At 38.8% G+C, this 26064-nt stretch overlaps 1 protein-coding gene across 1 annotated transcript; it reads right to left on the bottom strand.

Moving 5' to 3' along the window:
- Positions 1-1450: 1450 nt before the first annotated feature.
- Positions 1451-25423, bottom strand: LOC124291834 (sodium/glucose cotransporter 4-like). The gene is made up of 16 exons (XM_046728904.1): positions 24952-25423; positions 23196-23370; positions 20963-21034; positions 16525-16629; positions 15894-15953; positions 15038-15142; positions 13554-13659; positions 12595-12675; positions 12071-12279; positions 11545-11680; positions 10792-10899; positions 10036-10186; positions 9170-9338; positions 7206-7421; positions 5408-5534; positions 1451-3295 (listed from the first exon to the last, which is right to left on the bottom strand). The coding sequence occupies exons 2-16, from the start codon at positions 23313-23315 to the stop codon at positions 3084-3086; spliced, it is 1977 nt and encodes a 658-aa protein (XP_046584860.1). The 5' UTR covers positions 23316-23370; positions 24952-25423; the 3' UTR covers positions 1451-3083.
- Positions 25424-26064: the final 641 nt, after the last annotated feature.

Raw genomic sequence — 26064 nt, 5'->3', positions numbered from 1 at the left:
AATCACCAGCACACAAAGTCAGTGACCTAACCCACTCATCCATCTTAGCTTCCACAAAATTGGACCTTTAACACCTGATAGTCTAGATACATACTTTATGCACTCTATGTCAATCACTGTAATATCCTGACAGTTATTCACAACTCCTTTTCCCACAACGTTGTGGAGTTTTGTATTACAAACAAAAACATGTTTGTGTATTGATTGACTGTGACACTGGTTTGTGTTTTGCAACTCGGTCGGCACAGAAGGAGAAGAAGTTGGTTGAGGTGATTGTGGAGGATGACGATGAAGACATGGAGGAGAACTAACAATGCACAACAGTGTCAGCACACAGGATGGAGAGATTTCATTTCATGCTCATCATGAATATACACATCAAGGCTTATTGATATGGTCTTTGTTCAGACAATTGACATGACTTGTGCAGAAAAAAATTACATGTATTCATGATAGTAACTCTTCAGGTGAAAGAGTGTTTTTGTCATGTGATATTCACTATTTCTCTGTTGCAAGATCCTTTGTTTTGAAATAAAAGTAAATACTTTTCACATGGTGCACGAAACATGTTTAATCATAGTAATGTTTTGACAATTTCTTGGTGTGATGAAGATTGTGTTGCAACCTCAGATCGTTCACTCTCTGAAACAAGTTCATCTTCCATAGAATCTGTAGTGTGGGCAAGTTTAAAATAAAGATAACTTAAGATCAACATATTGTGCATAGCCAGGGTCGAGGCTGTGTTTGTTTGGTGCATCCTAGGAGTCAATGCAAAACTATAACCCTGGTTTGCTGGGAGTAAAATTTGAAATGTATTGCTCTTGGTCATTTTTGCAGACATGAGAATAAATTATCACAGTACAAAACTTTTGTCTTGTTTCTTTTTGTCACTATGATGAGGTATGTTTTTTTTATATTAAAACAGTGTAATAGTTTCTGTACACTAAATGTTGCCATTATTCATGACAGTATGTTTTTGAGTATTAAAAGGAATTTGCTGTTGCTTATGTACTTGCACACGGTAACACTTGAAGTCTGTTACATAGGGAGACATTGCATCTTAGAATTATTCCTTCTTTTGTTTTCATTCGACGGCTGGATGTCGTCCATGAAACATCCCGTGAAAAATGGGTGGCATCGACACCCTTTTCCAAGGCATTTTGGTACAACTATGACCAAATGCTGAGTCTGCAAGAGCATCAAGCACTTTGACCAGTTTGCAGGCAACTGATAGATGATGAAGATGGCCATCTAGGAATTACCAAGATTCAACCACTTTTGTGTTGATCCCGGCATCACAAGGCAGTTTCAGCACTGCCGAACCCATTATATCAAACAGTTTGGAAATTGCTTGCAAAAAAAGTGACCGTGATGACTGAATATGTAAAAAAAAACGAAAATGTTTGACCAGAATATGTGTTGATCAATGTGATGACAAACACCAGAGTTAACTTTTGTCTTTATTAACCAACTGCTATTCATATCTGATTACTTGAAAGATGGTGCAAAATGATATGATTATTTGATGAAAATAAGATGTATATCAAGAACTAAAGTAAAGAACAATGGATACAATGCAAAGGTGTGGGTACAACCAATAATAACATTGAGAAGTCAAATAATCATAGAATAACTTTGTTTGGCTTTCAGTAATTTTTAGATCAATCTGAAATGAATAACACAGATACACGGAGAAAAGACCTTGCTGCATGCACCATTATGACATTCGATATGCCTTAACATGGCCTTTGCAGATATATGTGACTGTATGACATTTTGTCTGTCCAAGTGCTCAAGAATCGAGCAGCATGGTAACAGCAACATGGGAAGACGGTAACATTGTTGACGTCCAAGTAACTTGGAAGACGGCAACACATTTTGCTCGATTTTTGTGACATAAGTAATGATCCAGTAAACATATGGGTTCTTGCAGACTGATCTCTACAAACACTATTTCCTAACATAATTCCTCAGCTGTGTTGTAGTTCCAGAACTGACTGCCGTTATGTATTCTGCTCAGTGTGTCATAACTTGTTTCGTATCAAATGTCATGGTAAAACTTCATCACATCTAGAACTTTTAGAAACAGTTTATCCATCCAGTCAGATCTTATAAATGAGTATTGTAATGTTGCCCTCTACCCTACTACTTCATGTTTATGTGCATTCTGATCTTCGGTTTAACATTAAAGCACGCGGGTGATTTATGGCCGTTCTTGAAAGGAACGTGCTGGGTGAACTAGAAAGCGTTAATGGCCAATCGTCAGAGTTTAAGAGCTAAGTTGTCATGAAGAAAAGTAACGGACCAGGAATAGCAGCAAACGTACATCACTGACATAGCAACACGGATGTTATGAATGAATCAAACGTTCTAAACCCTTTAACTACTGAGTTATTTGACAAATTTACCCGTAACCACATCGACAGTCATATACAACAAATATACAGACTTTCTCGTATGTTCATTGCCTTTTATTATTTACAATACGCTTTTAATTAATAATTCTGTATTTTTTTCGGAAATGAGTTGAGAGAGGAAGTTGGAGACAATAGTTGCAGAACTTCAAGTAAGCAGTGTGTATCACAAGGGTATATAAGGGGCTAAGTCAGACAGCCACTTATGAGTGTGAGCGCCGGCTCAAACTGCTTACTCTGGACCAATAATGAATACATGTATCACTATTACAAACGACAAGATTAACGTCAAAGAATAAGGGCTCGAATAACAAGTTCCATTGGCGTGAGAGAAGGCGTTTTAGAAGGCAAGAAGAAACATGAGGCGCAGTGGAATGAACTGCATTATATTATTTGAATCAATATAACTTATTATTACTAATGGTAGTTCATTTGCGTTAGAGCTCTGTTCGAATGTGAAGTGGCGTTCAGGACAGTTAGAAGAGACGTGCGTTGAGGTATAATGAAATTACATTACTGGAATATATGTACCATGAAAAACAATTACGCTGTAAAAGAACCTTCATTGCAGGAATACAAAAAAACAGTACTGATGGAAGCAGCAAAAATACACAAACACATCGAAGTGTTATGTACCAATGATAGCATCCCTAAGAAACAACAAATAGTTCAGCCGAAAAATCCCCATAGAAAGATTCCAATTGTCATAAGCACAAATGCGTTGACGTTGACGAACATTCTCCACTTGGGCTTCTCCTCTATAGATGTCAACACCTTCCTCTGTATTTCCTCCTCTTCCTCCGAGATCTCCTGAGCCTGGGGAGGTTCATACCCGCATACCAAATATATGATACGTCGCCACTTCGGCAAGGAGGCCACATCTGTGAACGAAAGCCAGGAGTGAATGCTATAAGTTATATGCTTCTCTCGTGGGAGAAGCATACAACGTATTTATCTTACCGCCTTGTTAAATGTACAAAATATTATTTTATTTTGAAGATCGCTACCGACTATATGACATGTAAACAAAATGGCGTTTGTTTCTCGACTAGATTTTTAAAATCAGTGAAACATATTCTGACAAGCTTAAAAATGGTTAATTAAGTTTAAGTTGAGTGTGCAAATGATTTAATGTAGATTCTATAAAATAGTTGATATAAAGCAGTCGGTAAAAGAAAGGTGTACATAGTGAACTCAAAAACAGATAATCGAACGGTTTTCAAACTCCGTGCACTGCATGCGTCATATTATGACGTCATACGATATTTAGCGATACAGCTTCTCGGCGGAGAGTTTGGCGGTTACCGTGGCAGCGGGTAATATTTTTTTCCAGTTGTCATCCTCCTGGGAGGGTTTAACTTGTTAAAGCGTCATTGACCAATGAAAATAAAGTACTTTACATGAAGGTAAGATAAAATACTGTATGTTCATGTTTGCATGGTCCCTTCTGCCCTTACATGACTGAAAACGATTACTGAATACAATAGTGATACTCAAGTGCACAATTCATTTTCACGCGCGTTTCAATGGTCATTTAATAAACCTCTGGATTCGCCTATGTGATACAGTACAACCAGACATTATTGAGAATTTAAGATTTTTAAAAATGTTTCACTCATTACTCACGTATTGAATGTGAATATTAGCAGAACATAACTCCAGATTCAAAGACAGGTGAACAGTTAGTATTTTGTCAAGTCACCATGGGCAGCAATGCAGGCTTCAATGAGGCGGGGCATACTACTGATCAAAGAAGTTAGAAAGTCGTTGTCCATGCTGTACCAATATCGGACCACCTCTTCTTTCATTTCAGCAATATTTGTCACATTTTTCTTATTGACACCTTCCTTCATAAGTCCCCAAACATTTTCTATTGGATTTAGGCCAGGGCTATAGCTTGGCCAATCTAATAATGTCATATTTTGGGTCCGAAACCAGGCCTGTGAATGCTTTGAACGATGTTTTGGGTGGTTGTCCTGCTGGAAAATCCAACTATTTCCATAGTACAGGTGAGCAGATGGAAGTAAATGTCCCCCGAGAATATCTGTGTACCGCTCACTGTTCATATTCCCTTCAAATACACAGAGGGGCGTTACCCCTAACACAGATATGCCACCCCACACGTTAAATTTCGGACTGTACTTTGGGCGCTGATACAAAGGTTTTTCAGTTTGTTTGGTCCAGAATTTCAGTGTATTAGGAAACAGCCACACAGAACTTTCATCTGAGAAAATCACATTGTCCCAGTTAAAATTTCTATGCTGTAAGCACCAGTTCAACCTTTGCTCCTTTTGTTCAGGTTTCGTGATCGTAGATGGAATTCCTCGACGTTTCTGCCAACCCATTGCATGCAGCTCAGTTCTAATTGTCTCCTTACAGACAGCCACAGTTCCTCTATCAATCATATCCAGCCTTAAGTTTTCCAAACTCCTTCGTTTGTTTTTAGAAACAAGAATACCAAGCCGCCTCCTGTCACCGACAGTCAATTTTCTGGGCCTACCTGCGCCTCCATGGTGCTCAATGCCATATCCATTTGCAATATTTTTCAAAATACGATAAACAGTGGACAAAGAGATGCCGGTTCTACTTGAAATCACTGTAGCTGATCTGATGCCCTTGTTATAATACTCTAAAATCAACTTCCTCTTCTCTAAATCATCCATACTGAGGATCACTGAAAATGTCTGCCAGCAAGTAAACAAAGGGGGATAACTCTTCACAAACTAATGAAAAGGGATCAACGGAGTTGTCTCTCCTGAATGAAATCAAGCACTTGATAGCTGGTCAAGGTTGTTTATACTAGAAATCCAAGTAAACATTGTCCTAAAATTCTCAATAATTTCTGGTCATAATATATTCATGTTAACGTGTCTGCCCTAACAGCTGTGAACAGGGGCGATTGCTGGGCACAATAGTGTTTGTTGATGTAAACGTATAGATCTGTACAACGACACGGACATGTTCCCAAGCGACGTAAAGGTATACATCCTTACCCACAGGCTCGCGGTTGGCCATATCAGTTTTCCTCTGAGCTTGGCCCTTCTCCCTACGTGCTTTCTCCTCCGGGAACTCTTCCCTATCCTCCTGGCTGTGTCTGGTCCACCAAGTCAGCCGGATGGACTGCGACAAAACACGAGGCATTGAAAAGGAAATTGTTCAAAAACTTTCTTAGTAAAGTACAGATCTTGGTACATTTTAGGGTTAATCCCTATCAGGGATTCGAACCCACACTATCTGAGCCACCGGTTACTGCGATGGCTGATTGGGTTAGATTGCTGACTTTGTATGGCGACGAATAGGTGCTTTACTCTGAGAGTGTGGGTCAGAATCCCGGATGGGACTCAACTCGAAACAGTACTTTACTGAGAAAGATTAATCCCATACAAAACATGCGCTGCAAATTAAGGTTTTACTCCAAGATTCCCATGTATGGAACTGCCGTAATATTATTGAAACACATTCCCTTCTCAAACAAAATAGTCAAAGAGATAGCTTCTAACTAAATATCGAAATATTTCGAATAAACTTTTTGATGATATTATCCTTGAACTTCCTGAAACCATGTTGCCAGTTGCGAGCGATAGTACCAGAGATCAAAGAAATTTGAACATGAAGGTCAAATGTTCAAAACGGACAGTTCTCTTGTAAAAGTGTTATTTGAACACAACAAGATGCACACTAAATGAATGTTATATAAATTGCTAATTTACAAACACGTAGTTGGTTAGTCACATTTTAATGCATTGAATCAAGACAATAGATGAAACATAGGACAGCACTGTTCAATGCATGATGTAAATTTCAACCAAATCAAATAATGTGTTTCTGTGATGTGAAAATTCACATGTTTGTATCCACAATCGATATTATGCAAGCCAATAGATTATGTTAAGAACCTGGGATTAAAGGCCATAACCTTCATTATAACTAGAATTCGGTGAGGTGTATTCCTCTTTGTTGTTACTGTCAGATCCAATCCCGAACCTTTATGGGTCCACCCCTTAACAGCGGGCTCCAAGCACGGCAGGTACTTGAATTAGTTATATGGACTACTTCACGTCATCTGATAGAGTACATGTCACCGTGTCCAGACAGTGTCACTGTGTACCTATTCAAATGCTATTAACTATTAGCAACTGCCAGAGTTGTGTAGACCTGTCGGGGTTGCGGGTTCAAATAAGTAACATTTGTTCTGTATGGTTGCCGGGATTCGACTGTATGATGATCTGGCGGTAAGGCTCTGTCACATGGCTGATTATCGTCGAACCCCGCCTTTGAGCTGTTGATCGTGCTATCAACCACTGGTTTGTCTGGACCGCCGTGATACAGTCTAACGTTAATCGTCATCTACTGTGTCCCTTTAGGGGTTGGGGTAGCCTTGATGTTAAACCGTTCGTTCGTCAGGCCGACGACCCGGGTTCGATTCCCCAGATGGGTACAATGTGTGAAGCCCATCTCTGGTGTCGTGATATTGCTGGAATATTGCTAAAAGCGGCGTAAAACCAAACTCACTCACTCACTTTAGATTTGTTTCTTAGTAGTGAGTGAGTATGGTTTTATGTCGCTTTAAGCAATATTCAAGCTATATCACGACGATGGGACACCAGAAATGTGCCCCTCAGGCTGGGAGTCGAACCGGGTCTTTGGCGTGACAAGCGACCGCTTTAAGCACTATGCTACCCCACCACACCAAGTAATCACACTTTGTAACGCATTTTGAGCAGACACAAGGACCCAAGACAACGCCGACATACCGTTACCTTCGTTACCACCAGGGAATTCATTACTCACATGTGACGTATTCTGTGCTTCGGTGAGGATGGAAATGACGATGGTGGCGACCATGCTGACGACGAAGAGGAGAATGGTGAAATGGAGGAAGTGGACCTTGGAGATGATGAGAGGACGGTTATCCTCCTCTCCACAGCCTGGGGTTCCGTAGCCGAAGTCCAACCCCATCCGGATCAGACCGATTACCAAGCCTATCATCATGCCCCAGAAAGCACCCTGTGTTAAAACAACGCTTATTATAAACCTTTTGGACAGCTTCGTTCAACTCCCTGGACGTCGATTTATATGTTGTACATTTTCTTAAATTGTGCACATGGGACACTGTATCCACCCCCGACTATAAAAACACACAGAAATATAGCTTTTAGCACTGTAAACACAGTACAGTGTTAGTGGTTGAAATTCAATGTAAATAATTTTTATATATAATTATTTTCAATTATCTCACGATAAAATTGCTGGTTGAAGTAAAAGTGTTTTACTTCTATGCATCTAACATAGATGAGTAAACGATAAGTTAAACAATTGTCTGTATTTCCACACAAAACGGCATATGTATAAGCAATACATTTACAAACAGTTATTGGTAGATCAGTTGACTCTGAGTAAACAACTGCCGACCTTAACTATCGAATAACATCAAATATGGTGACACCACTTTTCGGAATGTACGATCCGTTTTCGGATATAAAGATTTCATACTGAACCGTTCTCCAGACGCTAAAAAATATTTCCTTTATTGAAGGAGAGTGAGTTTGGTTAAACAAAGCTTTGAACATTATTTCTTCATGGCATGCTAAGTGAAGGAGGAATGCGCAGTAGGATGCAGGCCTTGGGATTTTACTACTTCATATAGTGCCCGCTTGATCTGCATGGGTTTTCTTTAGAATTTTTAGAATTTGATTATCTGCTGAGCATCATCAAACACTTTTTGATATTCACTTTCAAACAAATAGTGGCGTTATTTTATTTCACAAAACAAACCATTCATTTTGGCCTTTTTTCATAATAAAAAATCTCCCTATCCACACTAGAAATCAAATGAAATCTACAAATATGGAGCGGAGCTGACAAATCCAGAAACAAGTTGAGTAAAACCAGTTAAATTAAATATCAGAGACCTTTAGCCATCATATAAACCATTTTCATACGTCCTAACCTTTAATAGCGCTTCCTCCTTCGTAGAGAGTTTCGTAAGAGCTCTTACGTTATTGGCTTACGACAGTCGTGGCGCTAACACGGTCCTAGCTCCAAAACGGTATTGGCTTATGACAGTCGTAGCGAAGACGATCGTAACTCCAATACGTTATTGGCTTACGACAGTCGTAGCGCTAAGATCGCTTTGTGAGACGGGGTCCCGATCCCAACACCACACTTAACGCGCAGATTTAGATGACAGCCGCTGTATGCTTATCAGATTTAGTCACCTACACGGCACGCATACACAAGCTTAACCTTCTTTTTTATTTTTCTGGAGGGCTGTGTTTGTTTAGTTTCATTGAGTGTATGTTACTGCTCAATCTACGCATTTCGACCTCAACCTGTTATCTGTATGCACGTCTTGTAATCACAAAGGTATCTGTGTACATGGCAGATAATATTCTCGGGAAAAAGCGGCCAAGGTCAAGGTTATAGTGTAAAGTGATTTATCTTAATTTGTGGAAATGTTGGTTGAGGTGGAGATGTTAACGTTGTTTAACATCACGTTCATATTTTTACTCTTAAGGAGCAGTAGTATCTAATTAAACGTTACTTGAGATAGTTTGCCAAAAGCTCACTCATTGTTAAATCTCTGTGTCATATAAGGTGAACTTGATGACCATGGATGCATATCTATAAAAAATTGTTGTGGTTCACTTTCAGTACCCAAATCGTTTTCACATATCCTGATCTTACGTTTCAACAAATGCAGTCACTATAAAGAAGTGTTGTTTTTTTAAAAGTTAGGCTATGCTATAGATTACCTTTTCATTTGTTCTTCCCCATAATATGGCACAGAGGAAAAGGGAGAGAACTGGCGGGGCAAAATATCCCGTCACTGCTTGAATGTAGTTGAAGAGTTGTCCCCCTTGGGCAGCTTGAAGAACTGGAATCCACAGTATACTCACGCCCACCAGAACCAGAATAAACACTCTGAAATGGGTCCACTTCAGTGTTAACTTGATAAATCTAGTGTTACAGAGCTATGGACTCATTTTACATGTGCCGATCAGTGCTCGTATTATTAACCACGTATTCCCCTGTACTATGATCGATTTGAAATTATGCTGGAATGCAATACAATATCATCCGCTAACTTCTTCACAGAGTTTCGAAAACTAGAAGTATATATGTTTGTATTGACTCAGACACGATATAGTAAACGTCATGAGTGAGGTTTTACGCCGCTTTTAGAAATATTACGGCAATATCACGGCGGGGATCCATCGTATTGTACTTGTAACATAATTCACAATCTGTAACATTATTCACTGTCTGTAACATGATTCGCTGTTTGGATCACTAATTACTACTTATTGCAACATATGTATAATGTATATGGGCCGGAGGCCTTTTGTACAATAAACATCTTTGACTTTGACTTTGTATACTAGAAATGGACATTGGACCATGGGGGAAATCGAACCCGGGACTTTGGCGTGATGAGCGAACGCTTTAACCATTAGACTACCCACGGTGTCGTGTGAGATTGGCTACTGCTACGGCACACTATATGACTGGCCGTTACTGCTTACTTTTCCAGGAACCGTTACGTTAACAGCGGAGTGCTACGATCACCGTTGTTGCTACCACTACTAACGTCTTCGTTTTGGACGCCATCGCCACATACCTGCCAACCACGAGCAGCTCGGAGTCAGCGGCTTTAGGTCGAAGTCTCTTCCAGATATCAATGGTGAATATGGTGCTGGCGCTGTTGAATACCGACGTCAGTGATGACATAAGCGCAGCCATCATCGACGCTAACATCAGACCTTTGAGACCTGCGATGACATAAACGGCTCTTACCATCAAAGAAAATGCTTGATGAAACAACAAGTTATGTCCACGTGAGTGAGTGAGTTTAACGTTTAACGTTGCTTTAAACGTTAATCCAGTTGTATCACGTAGTTGTGACAGCGTAGGGGGAAAGCCGAAAGTGTTGAAGTTCACAAACGTTTACTACTAACCTAATCAGGGCGAACCGGGTTTTACGCCAACAATGTGAAGTTTCTGGCTTGGCCAAGGGAGGCAACTATGCACAGCAAATTGATGTGGCTAAGATGACTGAGCCATCCATTTTGTCGAAGTGAAATTATGGATCACATATGGACAGCCAGTTATCTTTAGAGGCATCCAAACTTCATTACATAGGAAGTTATTACAACTTACGTTACAATATATATTTCTCAGATCCGTTTGGTATGAATATAAGCACTTAGTGCTCAAGACTCGACACTTTTCTCGTGGTACGGATAAGTCGATGCATTTGCACCAGTGTCATATTTGAAAGGATTCACAGCATCTATGCCCGTGACTGACCACTTTCATTTCCCTGAGAGTGAAGAGAACATGTACATGTTTTAGAATGGCAAGAGGGTGATGTTACCTTCCGGCATGAGTTCGATGACAAGTTTAGGGTAAGCGATGTTCGTGCAGCCGGCCCTATTCTCACATACCTCCCAGCAGGTGTCGGGGTCAACACAAGCTACCTGGTCTGAAACACAGTATACCATGTGGGTTTGAGCATAGATACCTTCACAGATCACAAACACATAGATAGGGTTCACTATCTGAACAATATTGATCATCATCTGGACAAAATTCCCCGCATACATAATTCCCTTGGCGCATCGTTGGGAATTATCACCACCCGGATAGACAATTATCTTTGTTGATTACCTGGATTGAGCAAAACGTAGACATATTGTTTCACGGAACTAGATAAAGTGTTCACATTGTTTTCAACGTTTATATCCAACAGTCCATAATGCGGGTAATAAACCGGTTTATATAAGTATACACGTTAACAATAAGTAGACTGAGTACTTATTTAATCATTAACTGAAAAGAGCAGAAAGTGAAAGAGTCCGACATAGTAAAAAGCAAAAGCTCATCCTATTGTCAGGCAATCGGATAAAATTTGTCTGTGGTCGTGGACGAGATCATTTTCTGTGTTTCAAGTCATAAACGTAAAATATCCCCAGCATTTCTTTGCTTGGATATTCAAATACATGCAAACGTATTTCTTTGGGTCTATATTAATTACCCGGACACTGGCCTTGGATAGTGAATTACCAGGATAATGAATCAGTTAGATAGAAAATTACCTGGTAAAGGAATTACTAAAGTAGAGAATTACCTGGATAGAGAATCCTGCTGATCATGCCAGGAAAGACTGTGGTGAAGAGCGGGATGACCTTGAGGTATGCCGCCATGATGGATCCTCCTTTGACGTGGTGCATGTTCTTGGCCGCCAGAGAGCGCTGAACCAACACCTGTAGTAGTACCATCAGTTATATAGTGTACTACACATTGTGTTCGTCCTTATTAGGATACCCTTTATAATTACCTGCCAGAAGTGTGAAAACAGTAGGTGACCTTGTTACAGCTGAAATAATCCAGTCACAGATCATCTTCCCAGTCGTTGAAGGAAAGTGTGATGGTTAATTAGACATAATCATAGTTAACAACACATCTTTTACTTTTCAATAACAGAAAGACAAAATTAGGTATATTTTCCTTTGTCCCTCTGTCATTTGCTCAGTTGAAATCTAGTCGTGTTCGTATTATTGACTGAGTGCATCTCCATTCAATTACTGTTTACTTCCATGATTAAGCCCTATCACGTAGATATGTCTAACATTTTAACAAGCTGTCTCACTTGCCTGATCAGAACAGAAGTACCAGGCACTTAAAATGGTTATGCCAAAAACGTTCCCCGGCCAGGGGAGATCACCCGTTGATGCATCCCGCAGCAAGTGGAAGGCGTCTTTAGGTGGCAGGCCACATACGTCACTCCCGTTTATACGTTTCTCCGGAATGGCTTCGAAGTATTTTTCGTACAGAGGTTCTAACCCCCCTACCTTAGCAAAACCTGAAATTGGAAGAATTGTGGCCATATTCTTACGGCTTATTCAAAAAGCAATAGCGACGATTGTGATGTCATCGCATGTTTTGGAAACAAATAAAGATTCCATTTCAGAAACAATGTCTCAAAATATATGAAAACTATTAAAAATTAAACTGATGTTTGAACATGTTAAATAATTACAAATTCGGTCAACAAAATAGTTATTGATACATATATATATGGAAATACGGTTTACAATCGCTATTGAGGTATTTTACAGTAAGAAAACCTGGATCTGGCTGACACGTCACAGTTATTCAATGTCAGAAACACACTTACTTATACCCATGAGTATAAACGCCCCAGCGACCATGATGATGGTCTGTAGAGTGTCTGTGTAGATAACAGCCTTCAGGCCACCTGAAATACGTAATGTTGTTTGTGTTAAACATATTGTATTGAGCTAAAAGACAAACATATTACCGCCTTCTCCCTACATTCAGTTAACGTGGTAGTATGCTTTGGAAATGAACAAGTTTTGCATTGAAACACAGTATATACAGTGATATGCGTATTTAAAGCGAGTACGGTTTTCCATTATCAAAATCGATGACCTTCATGTGTACTTAACATATGGGACCCGATAATCATGTGTTCACTAACGCGAATCTTTTATGATCATAAGAGAGTGGAGAAACCCTCTACAAAGCCGCTTGAGTATGATACAATACTACGTAGCTTCAGATCACGTTCTATTGCATCTATTCTTTCGGTTTTCATATTTAATTCTGAACTATTAACATGTACGTTCACGTTATGTACCGTAAGGTGAGTAAGGTAAAGGATTCATGCAAGGTTGGCTACTTTCGCTCCTTCTGTTGCATTTACGAATATCGATACCAATTTACGTGGCGTCACAACGTGTAAAAAAACAACCGATCAAGATATTAATCGTTTACTCCCCGAAGTTATTCACCATTGTTTGGCGAGCTATTTGAATCTACGCACGGAAATACGCGGCTCCCGAATCTAGTGTTCTGTTCTATGCGTAAAATTTCATTCTTGTTGATCTCATATATTGCATATAGAACTTTATAAAAAATAAATCCATCTTGTCAGAATTATACACGTTTTGTCGGCGATATATTAATATAAAGTTTCCATTTGATCCCTTCTTTAACATCAAATAATCAAGTACAGGTATATTTTGTCATGGTAGGATGGATACCTGTAGATTCGGCGTGCCCAAATTTACTAGTATTTGTATTTAAGCGACAACAATATGAGTATAATTTTACCGGAGACGGTGTTGATGGCGGTGATGGCGAGGAGGACGAGGATGCCAAGGTAGATGTTCCACCTGACGGCTTGTTGTATGAAAATGGCACCAGCATACATGTCTGCCTAGAGATAAAGGAAGCCATTTATAATGTAGTCATGTCATCCTACAGATACACATGAGCCTAAATAAGCACAACCTGAATCTAAGGGCAAGTTCTGATCCAAACCACAGGCCCTCGTGTCTTTGCGAGGATTAAAGATGTCAAGAAAAATCAAAAAGAAATCGAGATGACCCCCGACTCGAAATGCTTCACAGTACAATACATTATGACCTTGTGTAGCATTTCGTAAGAAAACCAATGAACGCGTTGACGGAGTCCTTATTCCTCTAGTACTTTGCAATCCGATGCCGCACGCAATGATCCCCGATATGAACCAAGTCGAACATCTCCGGGACTATATTGGAGTCAAGTGCGAGGTAGAGTTCCCCATGTTCCAAATCTGTAGGAATTGTAGCAGACACTCCATGTGGAATCTTAGGGAGCTCCGGTGTTGAGAATTCAACACGTGAGTGTAAGTGTGCGGAGACTGGCAGACGGTATCCTGTTCGAGGTGTGGTCGGCAATGGTAGTTCACCACAACAATTATTATTTGAGAACTGTGACAAGAAGATTGGTGGCGTTGTCATGATGGTCAAACATTCCGGCTTGTTGATATTCATGTATTTGTGTATTCCTTTCAGACTGCAGCTAAATTGTCACTAACTTCCAATTTAATTTTGCTTTAACTGGAGTAAAATATGTTACTAGTACCATGTTAATGGTTATTTTGTTTTCAATGCATACACAACAGCATTTTGTGTGTCCGTACCAATATGCGAAAAGTGGAGGTTGATTAATGCTCATGTGTACGTAAAGGAAGTCGTTATAATACACTCATGTCAATCTACAGATAACGGAAGTGACTGTAATGCACTCATGATAGTCTACATATATAAGAAGTAATTTATAAAGCTCTCATGTTACTCTACGTGCACGAGAGATCAGTGAGTCACACACATTATCAGCCTAGAGTTCAGTGGACCTGGCGCACGAAGTCATTCTGCTCAAGAGAGATCATACGAATTTGTACTGCATGACATGACCAACCGAAAACCGTAAACATGATGATAACCAATCAAGAGATACTGCCACACCTAAGGGACGTAACTCGTCGAAGAGATTTTCGGCGCGTTAGATGACCTGGCCACGAATGGCACCTTTTATATATAAAACCCTTAAGCAATAACGCATGACTCTATATGTTCTGAGCCCTTAGTGTATGGCTGTTTGGCTGACTTGTGCCATTTGGTATCCAACATTACCAACCAAGCAATGCATTAACCAACATGTTTATTCGTATCCATTTTCGTTTTCACACATCTTCAGACATGATTTGTTTTCTCTGCCTATGTTATGTTCGGATATATTTATTATTCAATGACTGCCATCTGGGCACTTACTGATATTTTGGTGAAGACATAGATGATCAGAGACAACACCGCCATGTAAACCTGTAACCGTTGACCTCCAAAGCGCCGCATCAAATACTCCGGTAAGGTGTAAACCTGTGAAAGACACGCGTGGTGGATGACACGCATGTGTTCATGGGTGATTTCATAAGCTGCTGAAGCCAAAGTCTGAGTATAAGCTACACATTTTGTATAAGAATTATCGAACACCTATGCATCAGTAACCTTGCCTGCCGTATGTGTACCCAGGATTCCCAGCAGAGCAGAAATGTTTGTTTACCTCTTACACATTGGTACAAAGATAAATGAAATAATACAATAAAATTAACATTGTTTAAACATTTCAGAATATTCATGGCATTTTCATTTTTTAACTCAGACAAATATATTTGTATATATTGAAAGAAAAAGGTAACCGTCATAATTAACATTTTTCTCATGCTGTGAGTATCTTTTACGATTTATGGTGATGTGACAACTTAGTAAAAATGGAAGCCCAACGCTCACTTATGGTTTTGACTCGTTTTGTAAATTATATTTATTTTCCACTTTCAAACTCTGAGCAGCGACCGTATAATTGGAGCGAAATTGCAGGGCATCAGTTTTTAAAGAAGATACAAAGCAACCAAAAATAAGATATATCGGTCCTTCATGTAGACGTTGTGCTTCACACCAAGAAACATACTTAACAAGGATAAGACTGTTGCAGGTCATAGGAACTATGCACAAGTTAAGTAAGCCCTCTGTGACATCCATGTCGTTTTACGCCAATCTATTACTCTGTAGACATAATCCTGCACGTGTGAGGGTTTACCACACAAATGCCATCCCCGATACGCATACATACCCCGCTTGCTATATACACAGGGACAAACAACCAGGCTAGCAGCAGCAGGCAGAACAGGCCCTGGAAGGAGATTGTCACAACTATTGTCAGCGAAAAGGTTCTCTTGTATTCACATCGCATTTTTGAAAGGAACCTTGAATGAACGAACTTCACTTCTAATCAAAAGAAAATAAATCGTGGCAAAAGGTAATTTCACTTGTTTTTGACCAAAAAAATGTTTCACTTTTTGTAGAAGAAAATAAATCCTGGCAAAAAATAATTTAACTTGATTTTTGAAAAAACGTTTGCTGGACACGGTAGGCCTTGTATCAAAGTTTAATGTAAAAACCCCCATTAAAACTGTGCGGAAATAATATTTCATATAGTCAATAATCGAATTCCACTGGTTTCGTCTTAATGAACACAAGAAGAGTTATTTATGACTTCAATTTGAAGTGCAGTGTCTGTCTCCTTTGTTGTTTGTCCAAGAACACACACACACAAAAAGGAAAAAAAAATACAATTTAAGAGAAAATATTTCACTATACAACTATATTCGGTCACCGTCATGTTTATAACGGAAACAATGTTGAAAGACATTAAATATAATCTCCCGTCAATGTTTGAGGATGGCTGATCTACATTAACCTACATTAAGTTCATAACTTGCGACGGCAATTCCCGACGCCGCTCCTGTTCCTGCGAGGCCGATGAAGCTGCCGCTGCCAATGTTGCTGGAAAACAGAGATGCTCCAATCTGGAAACAAAATGGTCCTGATAAACGCCGTGAATGATTGTAAGTAGGGACGAAAAGTTGGGAATGGCATTTGTCCTCGTATTCTAATGACTGTTGAATTTGACGCGCTTCAGTGGAATTTCGGTAGATTCCGATTTTTACCATTTTGCTAATATAGTCTTTTCACATTGATGTCTTATGATTTAAGTCATAAAACTGTATCAACCATCCTAAAATGCCCGCCTAAGCCGTATGGATTACCAAATGCTAAATTCTCTAGTATGTATTCGACTCCGTTTCCTCTTCCTGGAAATGCCAAAATTCTTACTAGTGCGAAATCATATTTCAAAGCGAAACTGAACCTTTACAAAATCTGTCTAGTGAACATTACCGTGAATATCTGACTGAAGCATCCGTGAAGACAGACAGATGGATGATACAGGTTACATTTCTCGTCACAAGAATTTATATATTGCGGGAGAAAATACGTTATTTAGGTCATGATTGTTTTTTTATCATTTGTTACTCAATAGTGCGGGTTCGAAATGATTATATCTCAACGTAACTTTGTCAGCACCATTCTCGTGTTTGTGGATGTTACCATTGTAAAGAGCTGCATCACTTCGGGTCTTCCCCCTGCATTAAACTGATACATAGAACTGATACAGTTCACAGCCACTCACTTATTCAGCACTGGATCTACCCGCGTGCAGAAATTATGAATCATTCAAGTCTTCCAACTGAGTATTCGATAATTTCTTTGAGTGGCATTAAAGAAACTGGGAAGTAGAATAAAGACTCACTTTATGGATAAACCGTTGTCATTCCTGAATCAACAGGTAGCACTTACGAAATATAATAACTTGTTATCCTTAAAGAGTGTTTATACCGAGCATTCGAGTTTGATTGATCTTTCGAGTTTGATTAACATTCTAAATCGAGTTTGACTGAGCATTCCAGTTTGATTGCACCTTGACCTTTGGGAACTTGAACTTCACACGTCTCATGAAACGCTCCATCCTTTTGCCGCGTGTTATGTTCTTTACCAAACATCTCACAGCACGCCCGTTTGCTGAGTCATTCGACATCGTCTTTTTCGGGTAACCTCAATAACAGGAATGTATACAGACAGTCTAAGGACTAGGAATAACGCCGAAATACTAAACTCCATGTATTCCCATATATATTGTGTATCCCTCATATCATGTTCTGTTCCCTTTATTTGAACAGTATATTTTAAAAAATCTAGAGCACCATCGTGAGTCAAACCTATATAACAAATATTGACCGTTCAGATTTCCATGATCTGTTTTGTCGCGTTACCCTTAAACCAAGTCACACACTTTATTCGAAAACATGTAAGACGATCGACACGAACGACAAAAGAGGGGAGTTATAGAAAATACTTGTTTGAATACAGTGTATTCAACCTAGGGAATCAAAAGTTATGGATCTTGAAATAATTGTGTATGTGTGTGTGTACATATGTGTGTGGGGAGTAAAATAATATTAAGCATAGGCCAAATGTGTCAAATGTTACAATTTTGGATTAAGCTTTCTCAATCAAGTAAAAAGAAGACCCATCTGGGATTCGAACCAACATTCTTTAAGTGAGTTATCTAATCAACAGCACACGAAGTGCGTAATCTAGATAACGAGTTGTCGGACTTTCTATTTGTCATAGGTCACACTACACCAAATCAGAATCCATATTTTAACAAGCACCTTTCAGTGCAGACTGAATCATCTGACAACTGTGATTGGGTGATTTTGTGGAAGGATTTTGTGTTCTTTTAAAATTTACATCCATCCAGTAATTAAAACTGACCATATTTTAAAATATTTAATGCTGTCTTGATTTATTGATGACGTATACTGAATGTGAATGTCACTTTCAAGCAGTTGACATTTTGTGTGGAACTGGTGTTGGTCTGGTTAGCTTCCAGTACTCGGAAAAGCAATAGCCTGAGTTGTTGATATTTTATACTTGTACTGCTTCTTTAAGGCCAGCCTATGCACACATGTACATGTAATAGCAGCTGTTGATATCTATAATTAAAAAAAATATAACGTTACTATAGAAGTCAATGTTAAAATATCTGGTATTTTGTAACCCATAGGCTCGGTGGCTGAGTTCGTGTGCTGTCGATTGCTTGGTTGAAACATTTTCTATAACACTGCATGCTTTGATCACGAAACGCAACTATTATAGTGAGTGAGTTTAGTTTTACGCTTCTTTTAGCAATATTCCAGCAAAATCACGGCGGGGGACACCAGAAATGGGCTTCACACATTGTACCCATGTGGGGAATCGAACCCGGGTCTTTGGCGTGACGAGCGAACGCTACCCCACCGCCCCCCTCAACTATTATATTCGTACGACTCTCTTCACTTTCGAATGATCTTGTTTGTTTCGTTTAGCCAGCATCAAACAAAGGTTTATACCATGCAATTTATGTGACTGAGGTTGAGTTAAGGTATAGACCCTTATCTATTTGGACTGTATCAACATGGCAGAACCATATATTACATATCATCCACCGTACCCTAGCGATGATACGTCAAAATTATCATACGGATATACCAGCATAATGTATACAGTTTATTCCAAACGACAACACGTCTAGTAATCCCAAGACACACAAATATCGGCCACCGTGAGATACGGGGAGTAATCGTCCATTGTTTCAAATTGATGTTCACGTACATATGTATGAGTTATGGTCTTCAGTTAACCCTGACATAGACTACAGATAAATTACAGAACACGCCTTGTGTTCATGCCACAAGACATTAACCTATGTGTACCAACAACCAACCAGGATACTTCCATATAACGCCGAATTGGATGATGGTGTCACATCGAGAGGCATGCCCCCTTTCAATAACCCAGCAACGTCTTCAGATGACCTCATATCAACCTCATTTTAACGCGAATGTTAGTTCAAGGCCGCCGTGACTTGCGCGGAAAGGCACAACTGTATAATACATTGTCACTCGCTTACTGCCTCAACAATGTTATGTTAATATAAGGATCTTTTGAAACACACTCTGCCTGCATACTGCCCAGCTCGATGAATAAAAGTAATGTAGGGATGAATGTGTAAGCTTCAAAGAAGAGCTAAGTTATTTTGATGCATAAAAACCGCATATACGCGTCAAGTATTCTAACTACAATTTGTGAAGCCCATTTCTGGTGTCCCCCGCCGTGATAATGCTGGAATATTAAAGTGGCTTAAAACCATACACACTCACCACTACAATACTTTGGCTTTGTATCAAACATAACAATAAACATTTTCAAGTATGTGACATGAAGTGAGTGAGTGAGTGAGTGAGTGAATTTAAGTTTACAATATTCCAGCAATATCACGGCGGTGGACACCGGAAATGGGCTTCCACACATTGTACCCATATGCGGAATCGAACCCGGGTCTTCGGCGTGACGAGCGAACGCTTTAACCACTAAGATACCCCATCGCCCCAGTGTGACATGAAGAATCCCGGTTATCTTGTCACATTTTAAATCTAATACAAATATTTATTTTGCAAGCAATAACAGCGTCCTTGACTTTTGACAACATGGTTACACCCTGGCCAAGGTCCAGCTTGCACGCTCTGATGTTCAGCAGTATGTGCATTTCAAAATAGGCCAATAGCGCTTTGAAAATACGCGTATTTTTTAGCAGTTAGCTGTCACCTGATTGTTGACCCAACCCGGAAGTATAACCACATGATCACAACTCGATGAAGATGTTTTTAACACTGATAAAATGGACATACTTATACCCCTCACCATACAATTTTTATCATAACTATAACTTCTCTCGCCCTTATAATCTTCAAATGGTTTGTTTTCACATAATAAGTGTTAGAACACACACAGCTGTCTTGGTAAAATAAATAGTCTCGATGATTCGTTTCAGTTTTATGGGACACGGGCTGCTGCAACAATTGAGGTGCAATATCACAACAGTGTCACCCATTTTATCTTCAGCTAAATAGGCCCTTAATAGGAAACGGCGTTCCAATTTTAAAAACATGGGTCGGTGATTTCTGCGCACAATCAAAATATACTTGTGCGCTATAATCTCCACTAGTTTGGTTTGTGTTCAGCGCTACTCTCGCTGCACAACGGGATAATATCCGGAAGCCCAAGAATCCGTTGCTGAATTTAAGTGAGTGAGTGAGTTTAGTTTTACGCCGCACTCAGCAATACTCCAGCTATATGGCAGCGGTCGCTGAATTTAAGACTCAAATTACACGTAGAAGATAATCAATGTGATGACACCGACGTGTTCGGTTCGTGAAGTTTCCTATTTGGTACAAGATAAGATCTGAGAATGGCACTCACCGCAAACCAAAGCATGTCCCTCCCTGCCAGAAAGTAACCACTGACGCTTCCACGCTGTGTCCGCCATGTCGCCTGAAAGTGAGAACAGCTAACAGATGAAATACTAACTATAGACTATGTTGTTGTTATAGTTTTGAATGTCAGTAGTCACTGAGCTCAGGTAAAGTTAATTCTAAACAAGAATGGACCAGAGATATTCAGTATGGAAAGTTTATAATCGTATTCAGTGTTTAAACAATACAATACTGTGTGTAGTGTGGTTAATACGTTCTAATGATTTAGATTATTTTTATATATATTTTATGTCACTGAGAAACAGGTATGTCCAATGTGTGACAAACGTAATATTGAAGATGAATATCACTTCCTATTCATGTGTGCACATAATGGCCATCATCTAAATATATATTCTATCCTAATGTACACCATCTAAATATACATTCTATCCTAATGTACATCATCTAAATATACATTCTATCCTAATGTACATCATCAAAATATACATTCTATCCTAATGAACATCATCTAAATATACATTCTATCCTAATGTACATCATCTAAATATACATTCTATCCTAATGTACATAATCTAAATATACATTCTATCCTAATGTACATCATCTAAATATACGTTCTATCCTAATGTACATCATCTAAATATACATTCTATCCTAATGTACATCATCTAAACATACATTCTATCCTAATGTACATCATCTAAATATACGTTCTATCCTAATGTACATCATCTAAATATACATTCTATCCTGATGTATATCATCTAAACATACATTCTATCCTAATGTACATCATCTAAATATACATTCTATCCTGATGTACATCATCTAAATATACATTCTATCCTGATGTATATCATCTAAATATACGTTCTATCCTGATGTATATCATCTAAATATACATTCTATCCTGATGTATATCATCTAAATATACATTCTATCCTGATGTATATCATCTAAATATACATTCTATCCTAATGTATATCATCTAAATATACATTCTATCCTGATGTACATCATCTAAATATACATTCTATCCTGATGTATATCATCTAAATATACGTTCTATCCTGATGTACATCATCTAAATATACGTTCTATCCTAATGTACATCATCTAAATATACGTTCTATCCTGATGTATATCATCTAAACATACATTCTATCCTAATGTACATCATCTAAATATACGTTCTATCCTAATGTACATCATCTAAATATACATTCTATCCTGATGTACATCATCTAAATATACATTCTATCCTGATGTATATCATCTAAATATACGTTCTATCCTGATGTATATCATCTAAATATACATTCTATCCTGATGTATATCATCAAAATATACATTCTATCCTGATGTACATCATCTAAATATACATTCTATCCTGATGTATATCATCTAAATATACGTTCTATCCTGATGTATATCATCTAAATATACATTCTATCCTGATGTACATCATCTAAATATACATTCTATCCTGATGTACATCATCTAAATATACGTTCTATCCACCAGTAAACAAATTCTGAATACTGATGTAAAAATGACTAGTTTCTATGCGATTGATACACCGTCTACTGTCAAAATGTAAATTTGTATCGCTTTCAATTTCAATCATTTTACGTGTACTACGGTCCTTTGGTCATGCTGTTGATCATTAGATTATCTGGTCCAGACTTTTCGGATAGCCGCCATATAGCTGGAATACTGCTGAGTGCGGCGTTAATCAACAAACCAACCAATCCTTTGGCGGACAGTTCAACATTTATTTTCATTGTTTTACATGGCAGTCAGCTACATTCAATAAATATACAACACCACCGTGTAAATATGAGTGTGGAACAGTCAAGACAGTAGTTGACGCACGATGATACCCAGACAACCACTTGACCGAATCTGACTACACGGTACCGCTTTAGTCGCCACTCATGGTCATCTTGACCAGGGATTCATGTTTAGATACAAATAGGATCAATTCTGATCCACAGGCCAAACAAGTAGACAGGCATGTGGTACTGGGGAACTATTCTGACCCACAACCCATTAAGTAACAGGACAGCAATTGGAAAATTAGAGCCTGGTCTAGACAATCCAGTGCTTGAAACCATCAGCATCGATTAAGACAAATTGAATGCAACTACCAAATTCCTGACAGCCTGTAGCTTGTAAAAGGAAAGTACTTGTTATCAAACAATGCTAATACTTACCCATATACCAACTGCAAGACAGACGAACAAATATATTATGATGACAACGAGGTCTACCGTGCCCACACCCGCATTCGCAAACGCGCTTCCGGTTCCGTCAGATACGTTAGTGGATGCCATCCCTTTGTCTAATCTTCAGTAGTCGCTCGTATTTTAAAGTCCGCCGACTAACTGACTATAATAAAAAACAGAAATATGACCAATTTAACAATAACAATTTAACAACTAAGAGAATAGTATTGCTGTTTCGGTTTAATGTTAGTTATGAAATTATGTTTTGATAAATCACATGTGCTCAATTGCCGTTGTACATAATATCATGCAAAAGAAAGCCATAACGTCTTAACTTCGAGTAATTCTTTAACAAGTTAAATATTAAAAGCGTTTAACTGTAATAATACGACGCCTTCGTACACTGTAGTTGGAGTAACTTCCCTTTGATAAAGGGCAGTTACTCGAGTTGGCGGATCGATGGCCTGTCTCGAAAGTCAAATAGAAAACATGTGTGCAGTCAATTGTTACTTTCCCTACCCGTACTTTCGCCAGGAGTCCACAATTTGGCATTGATTGGAACTATTTTAATTGATGTCACTGTCTGATTATCAAATCATTGACATCCTGACGTAATATATATTAAGTTCTAAAATTGATATTGTGTGAAGAAGTCGTTATCAAGCTTTTGTGGTTTGGATGGGAAATGTGCTGTATTAAGAAAATACGCTATGCATGTATAATAATGGATGTATAACATCCTATAACTACTCACGTGATAACCTCTTTATGACTGTATGACTACTAAAGGTAAGAAAGAAAATCACTTGTCAACAAACTATGCCATATACCCACTGCAGGACAAACAAATGTACCATGATGACGATGAGGTTATGGTTTTGGACCTCCTCTTGTCTTTGTGTATGATGAAATTTAATTACGATAGTACGTTGATCACATACTTTAACATACAGACGCCCCAAAGTATCAAACACGAACTACCCTGCCCTGAAAATGTCGGACTATATCAAGTTATGCATACTCATGTCAGTTGCTGTAGTCGTCGGTATTCGACGGCCGTAACTACAGCGTTGAACGTGTGCAGTGAATACAACTAGCATCTAACTGCTCTTATGCTATGTGTACTGCACATGTCAAGGCGAGGGTTTGACCTTGGACCTGGTAAACTGTTTTTAACATTGTAGATATAATGTACATGCTAAATTAAGTAATTATGGCTTGTCAGCTACAACGCTGGATTGGCTGTTGTTTTGGTGGCGTTTTGTGGGCAAATCTATTTGTTATTTGTGTAATCAAATAACAAACATTATCCACATGTATGTGATAATTGCTTCCTACTGGGCGCATCGTCTTCATAAATTTCATTTAGAAAATTGAAAGGAAATTTTGATGGCATAAATAGGAGCAAGCCTGTGAGTTGACCAGAGAGAAACGGTGAAACTGTGTTTGTTGTTTAACGCAGCACTTAGGAATATTCCAGTTATTCGGGTCTGGACCAGACAATCCAGTGACTGACATCATGTTGATCGATCTACGCAATTGAAATACGATGACATGTATCAACCAAGTCAGCGAGCCTGACCACCCGACCCCGTTTGTCGCCTCTTACGACAAGCATGGGCTGCTGAAGACAAATTCTAATCCGGATCTTCACGGGTCCAAAAGTATTAGTAATATCACAAGACAACGGTTTATGATGTGTTAATTTCCTTCTAAGTTAGATGTGTCGAACACCGCCTCTTACCTGACTGAAATCCTGTTCAGAAATCCCTATCAGAAATGAACAGGTATATCCTTCTTGTGCGAATGTCGGTTGACACGACGTCGCGCTCTGAGCTATCCGAATGCAAACATACAGTCTAAACAAACCCCACTGATATATTACTTTCAGCCAGTGGAACCCAGGTACATGAATACAAGGGACGCTTGGCTTAGGTCACATGACATAAGATTGCGTGCTGGGGCATACGGCCCGACAGGTACGGCAATGTAATAACAGTAACACGATTGACACGAACGAGACTGAACAAGCTATCAAGCCTTCTCTATACAGCTCCGGAATAAAGCCAACATATCGTCCTTCTTTCTTACTCAACGTACGCTACCTGGTCCCCTGTCTACCAGGGTGGGGTTTGAAACTGAATCTACGGTCACAAAAGAGAAATTTGCATCGAACCTGACAGTGAAACGTTCAGTTACACCATTGCCTTTTAAAGGAGAATACATGTATAGGGCGTTGTGTTCGCCCAGGCGTTACGACCTTCACGTTCACTCGAGGAATGTGTTCTATTAATAACTGCTGGGATTTTGAACGAAGACGGGATAATTTGTGTAGTATTTCTGCAAAATGAGATATTTTATTTAATTTTAAATGAGCCTAGATGTCTTTTAAAGGCCTTTTAGTGGTCTCTTATCATTATGAACACAAATTATATAATGTTTCATCTATTTCTTTCATAAAATTCACCGAAGGTGAAGTTTAAACGCATATTTTTACAGTACGCTCTAAGTGATATAACTGGCAAAAATATAAACTGTAAATCTTGAGCGAGAATAGATAGTAGAATAGTAGTTACACTGCTGAACATGTCCTACGTTCAAGATTTACTAAAGAGACTTTCTTAAGCATGCCTACACGATAATGTTAATAATTGGAAAATCATTTTACTAAATGATCGCAAGTAGTTAAATGACAATAAGACACTTTAAATTCCTTTTAATGCTACCAATATAAATTTTAGAGACCAGCGCCGAGTTTTTGCAGTATACTAACAAACCACTAACTCTTCCATCAGATAGGTTCTGTTTGCAATGTTTTAACTCTTTTAAGGAATTTCAAAGCATTTATTTTTTTACC

The sequence above is a fragment of the Haliotis rubra genome, unplaced genomic scaffold (assembly GCF_003918875.1).
Source record: "Haliotis rubra isolate DU_JTF1 unplaced genomic scaffold, ASM391887v1 Scf50, whole genome shotgun sequence".
In the NCBI taxonomy this organism is placed as follows: Eukaryota; Metazoa; Mollusca; class Gastropoda; order Lepetellida; family Haliotidae; genus Haliotis; species Haliotis rubra.
This window is presented reverse-complemented; position numbering and strand designations above follow the sequence as displayed.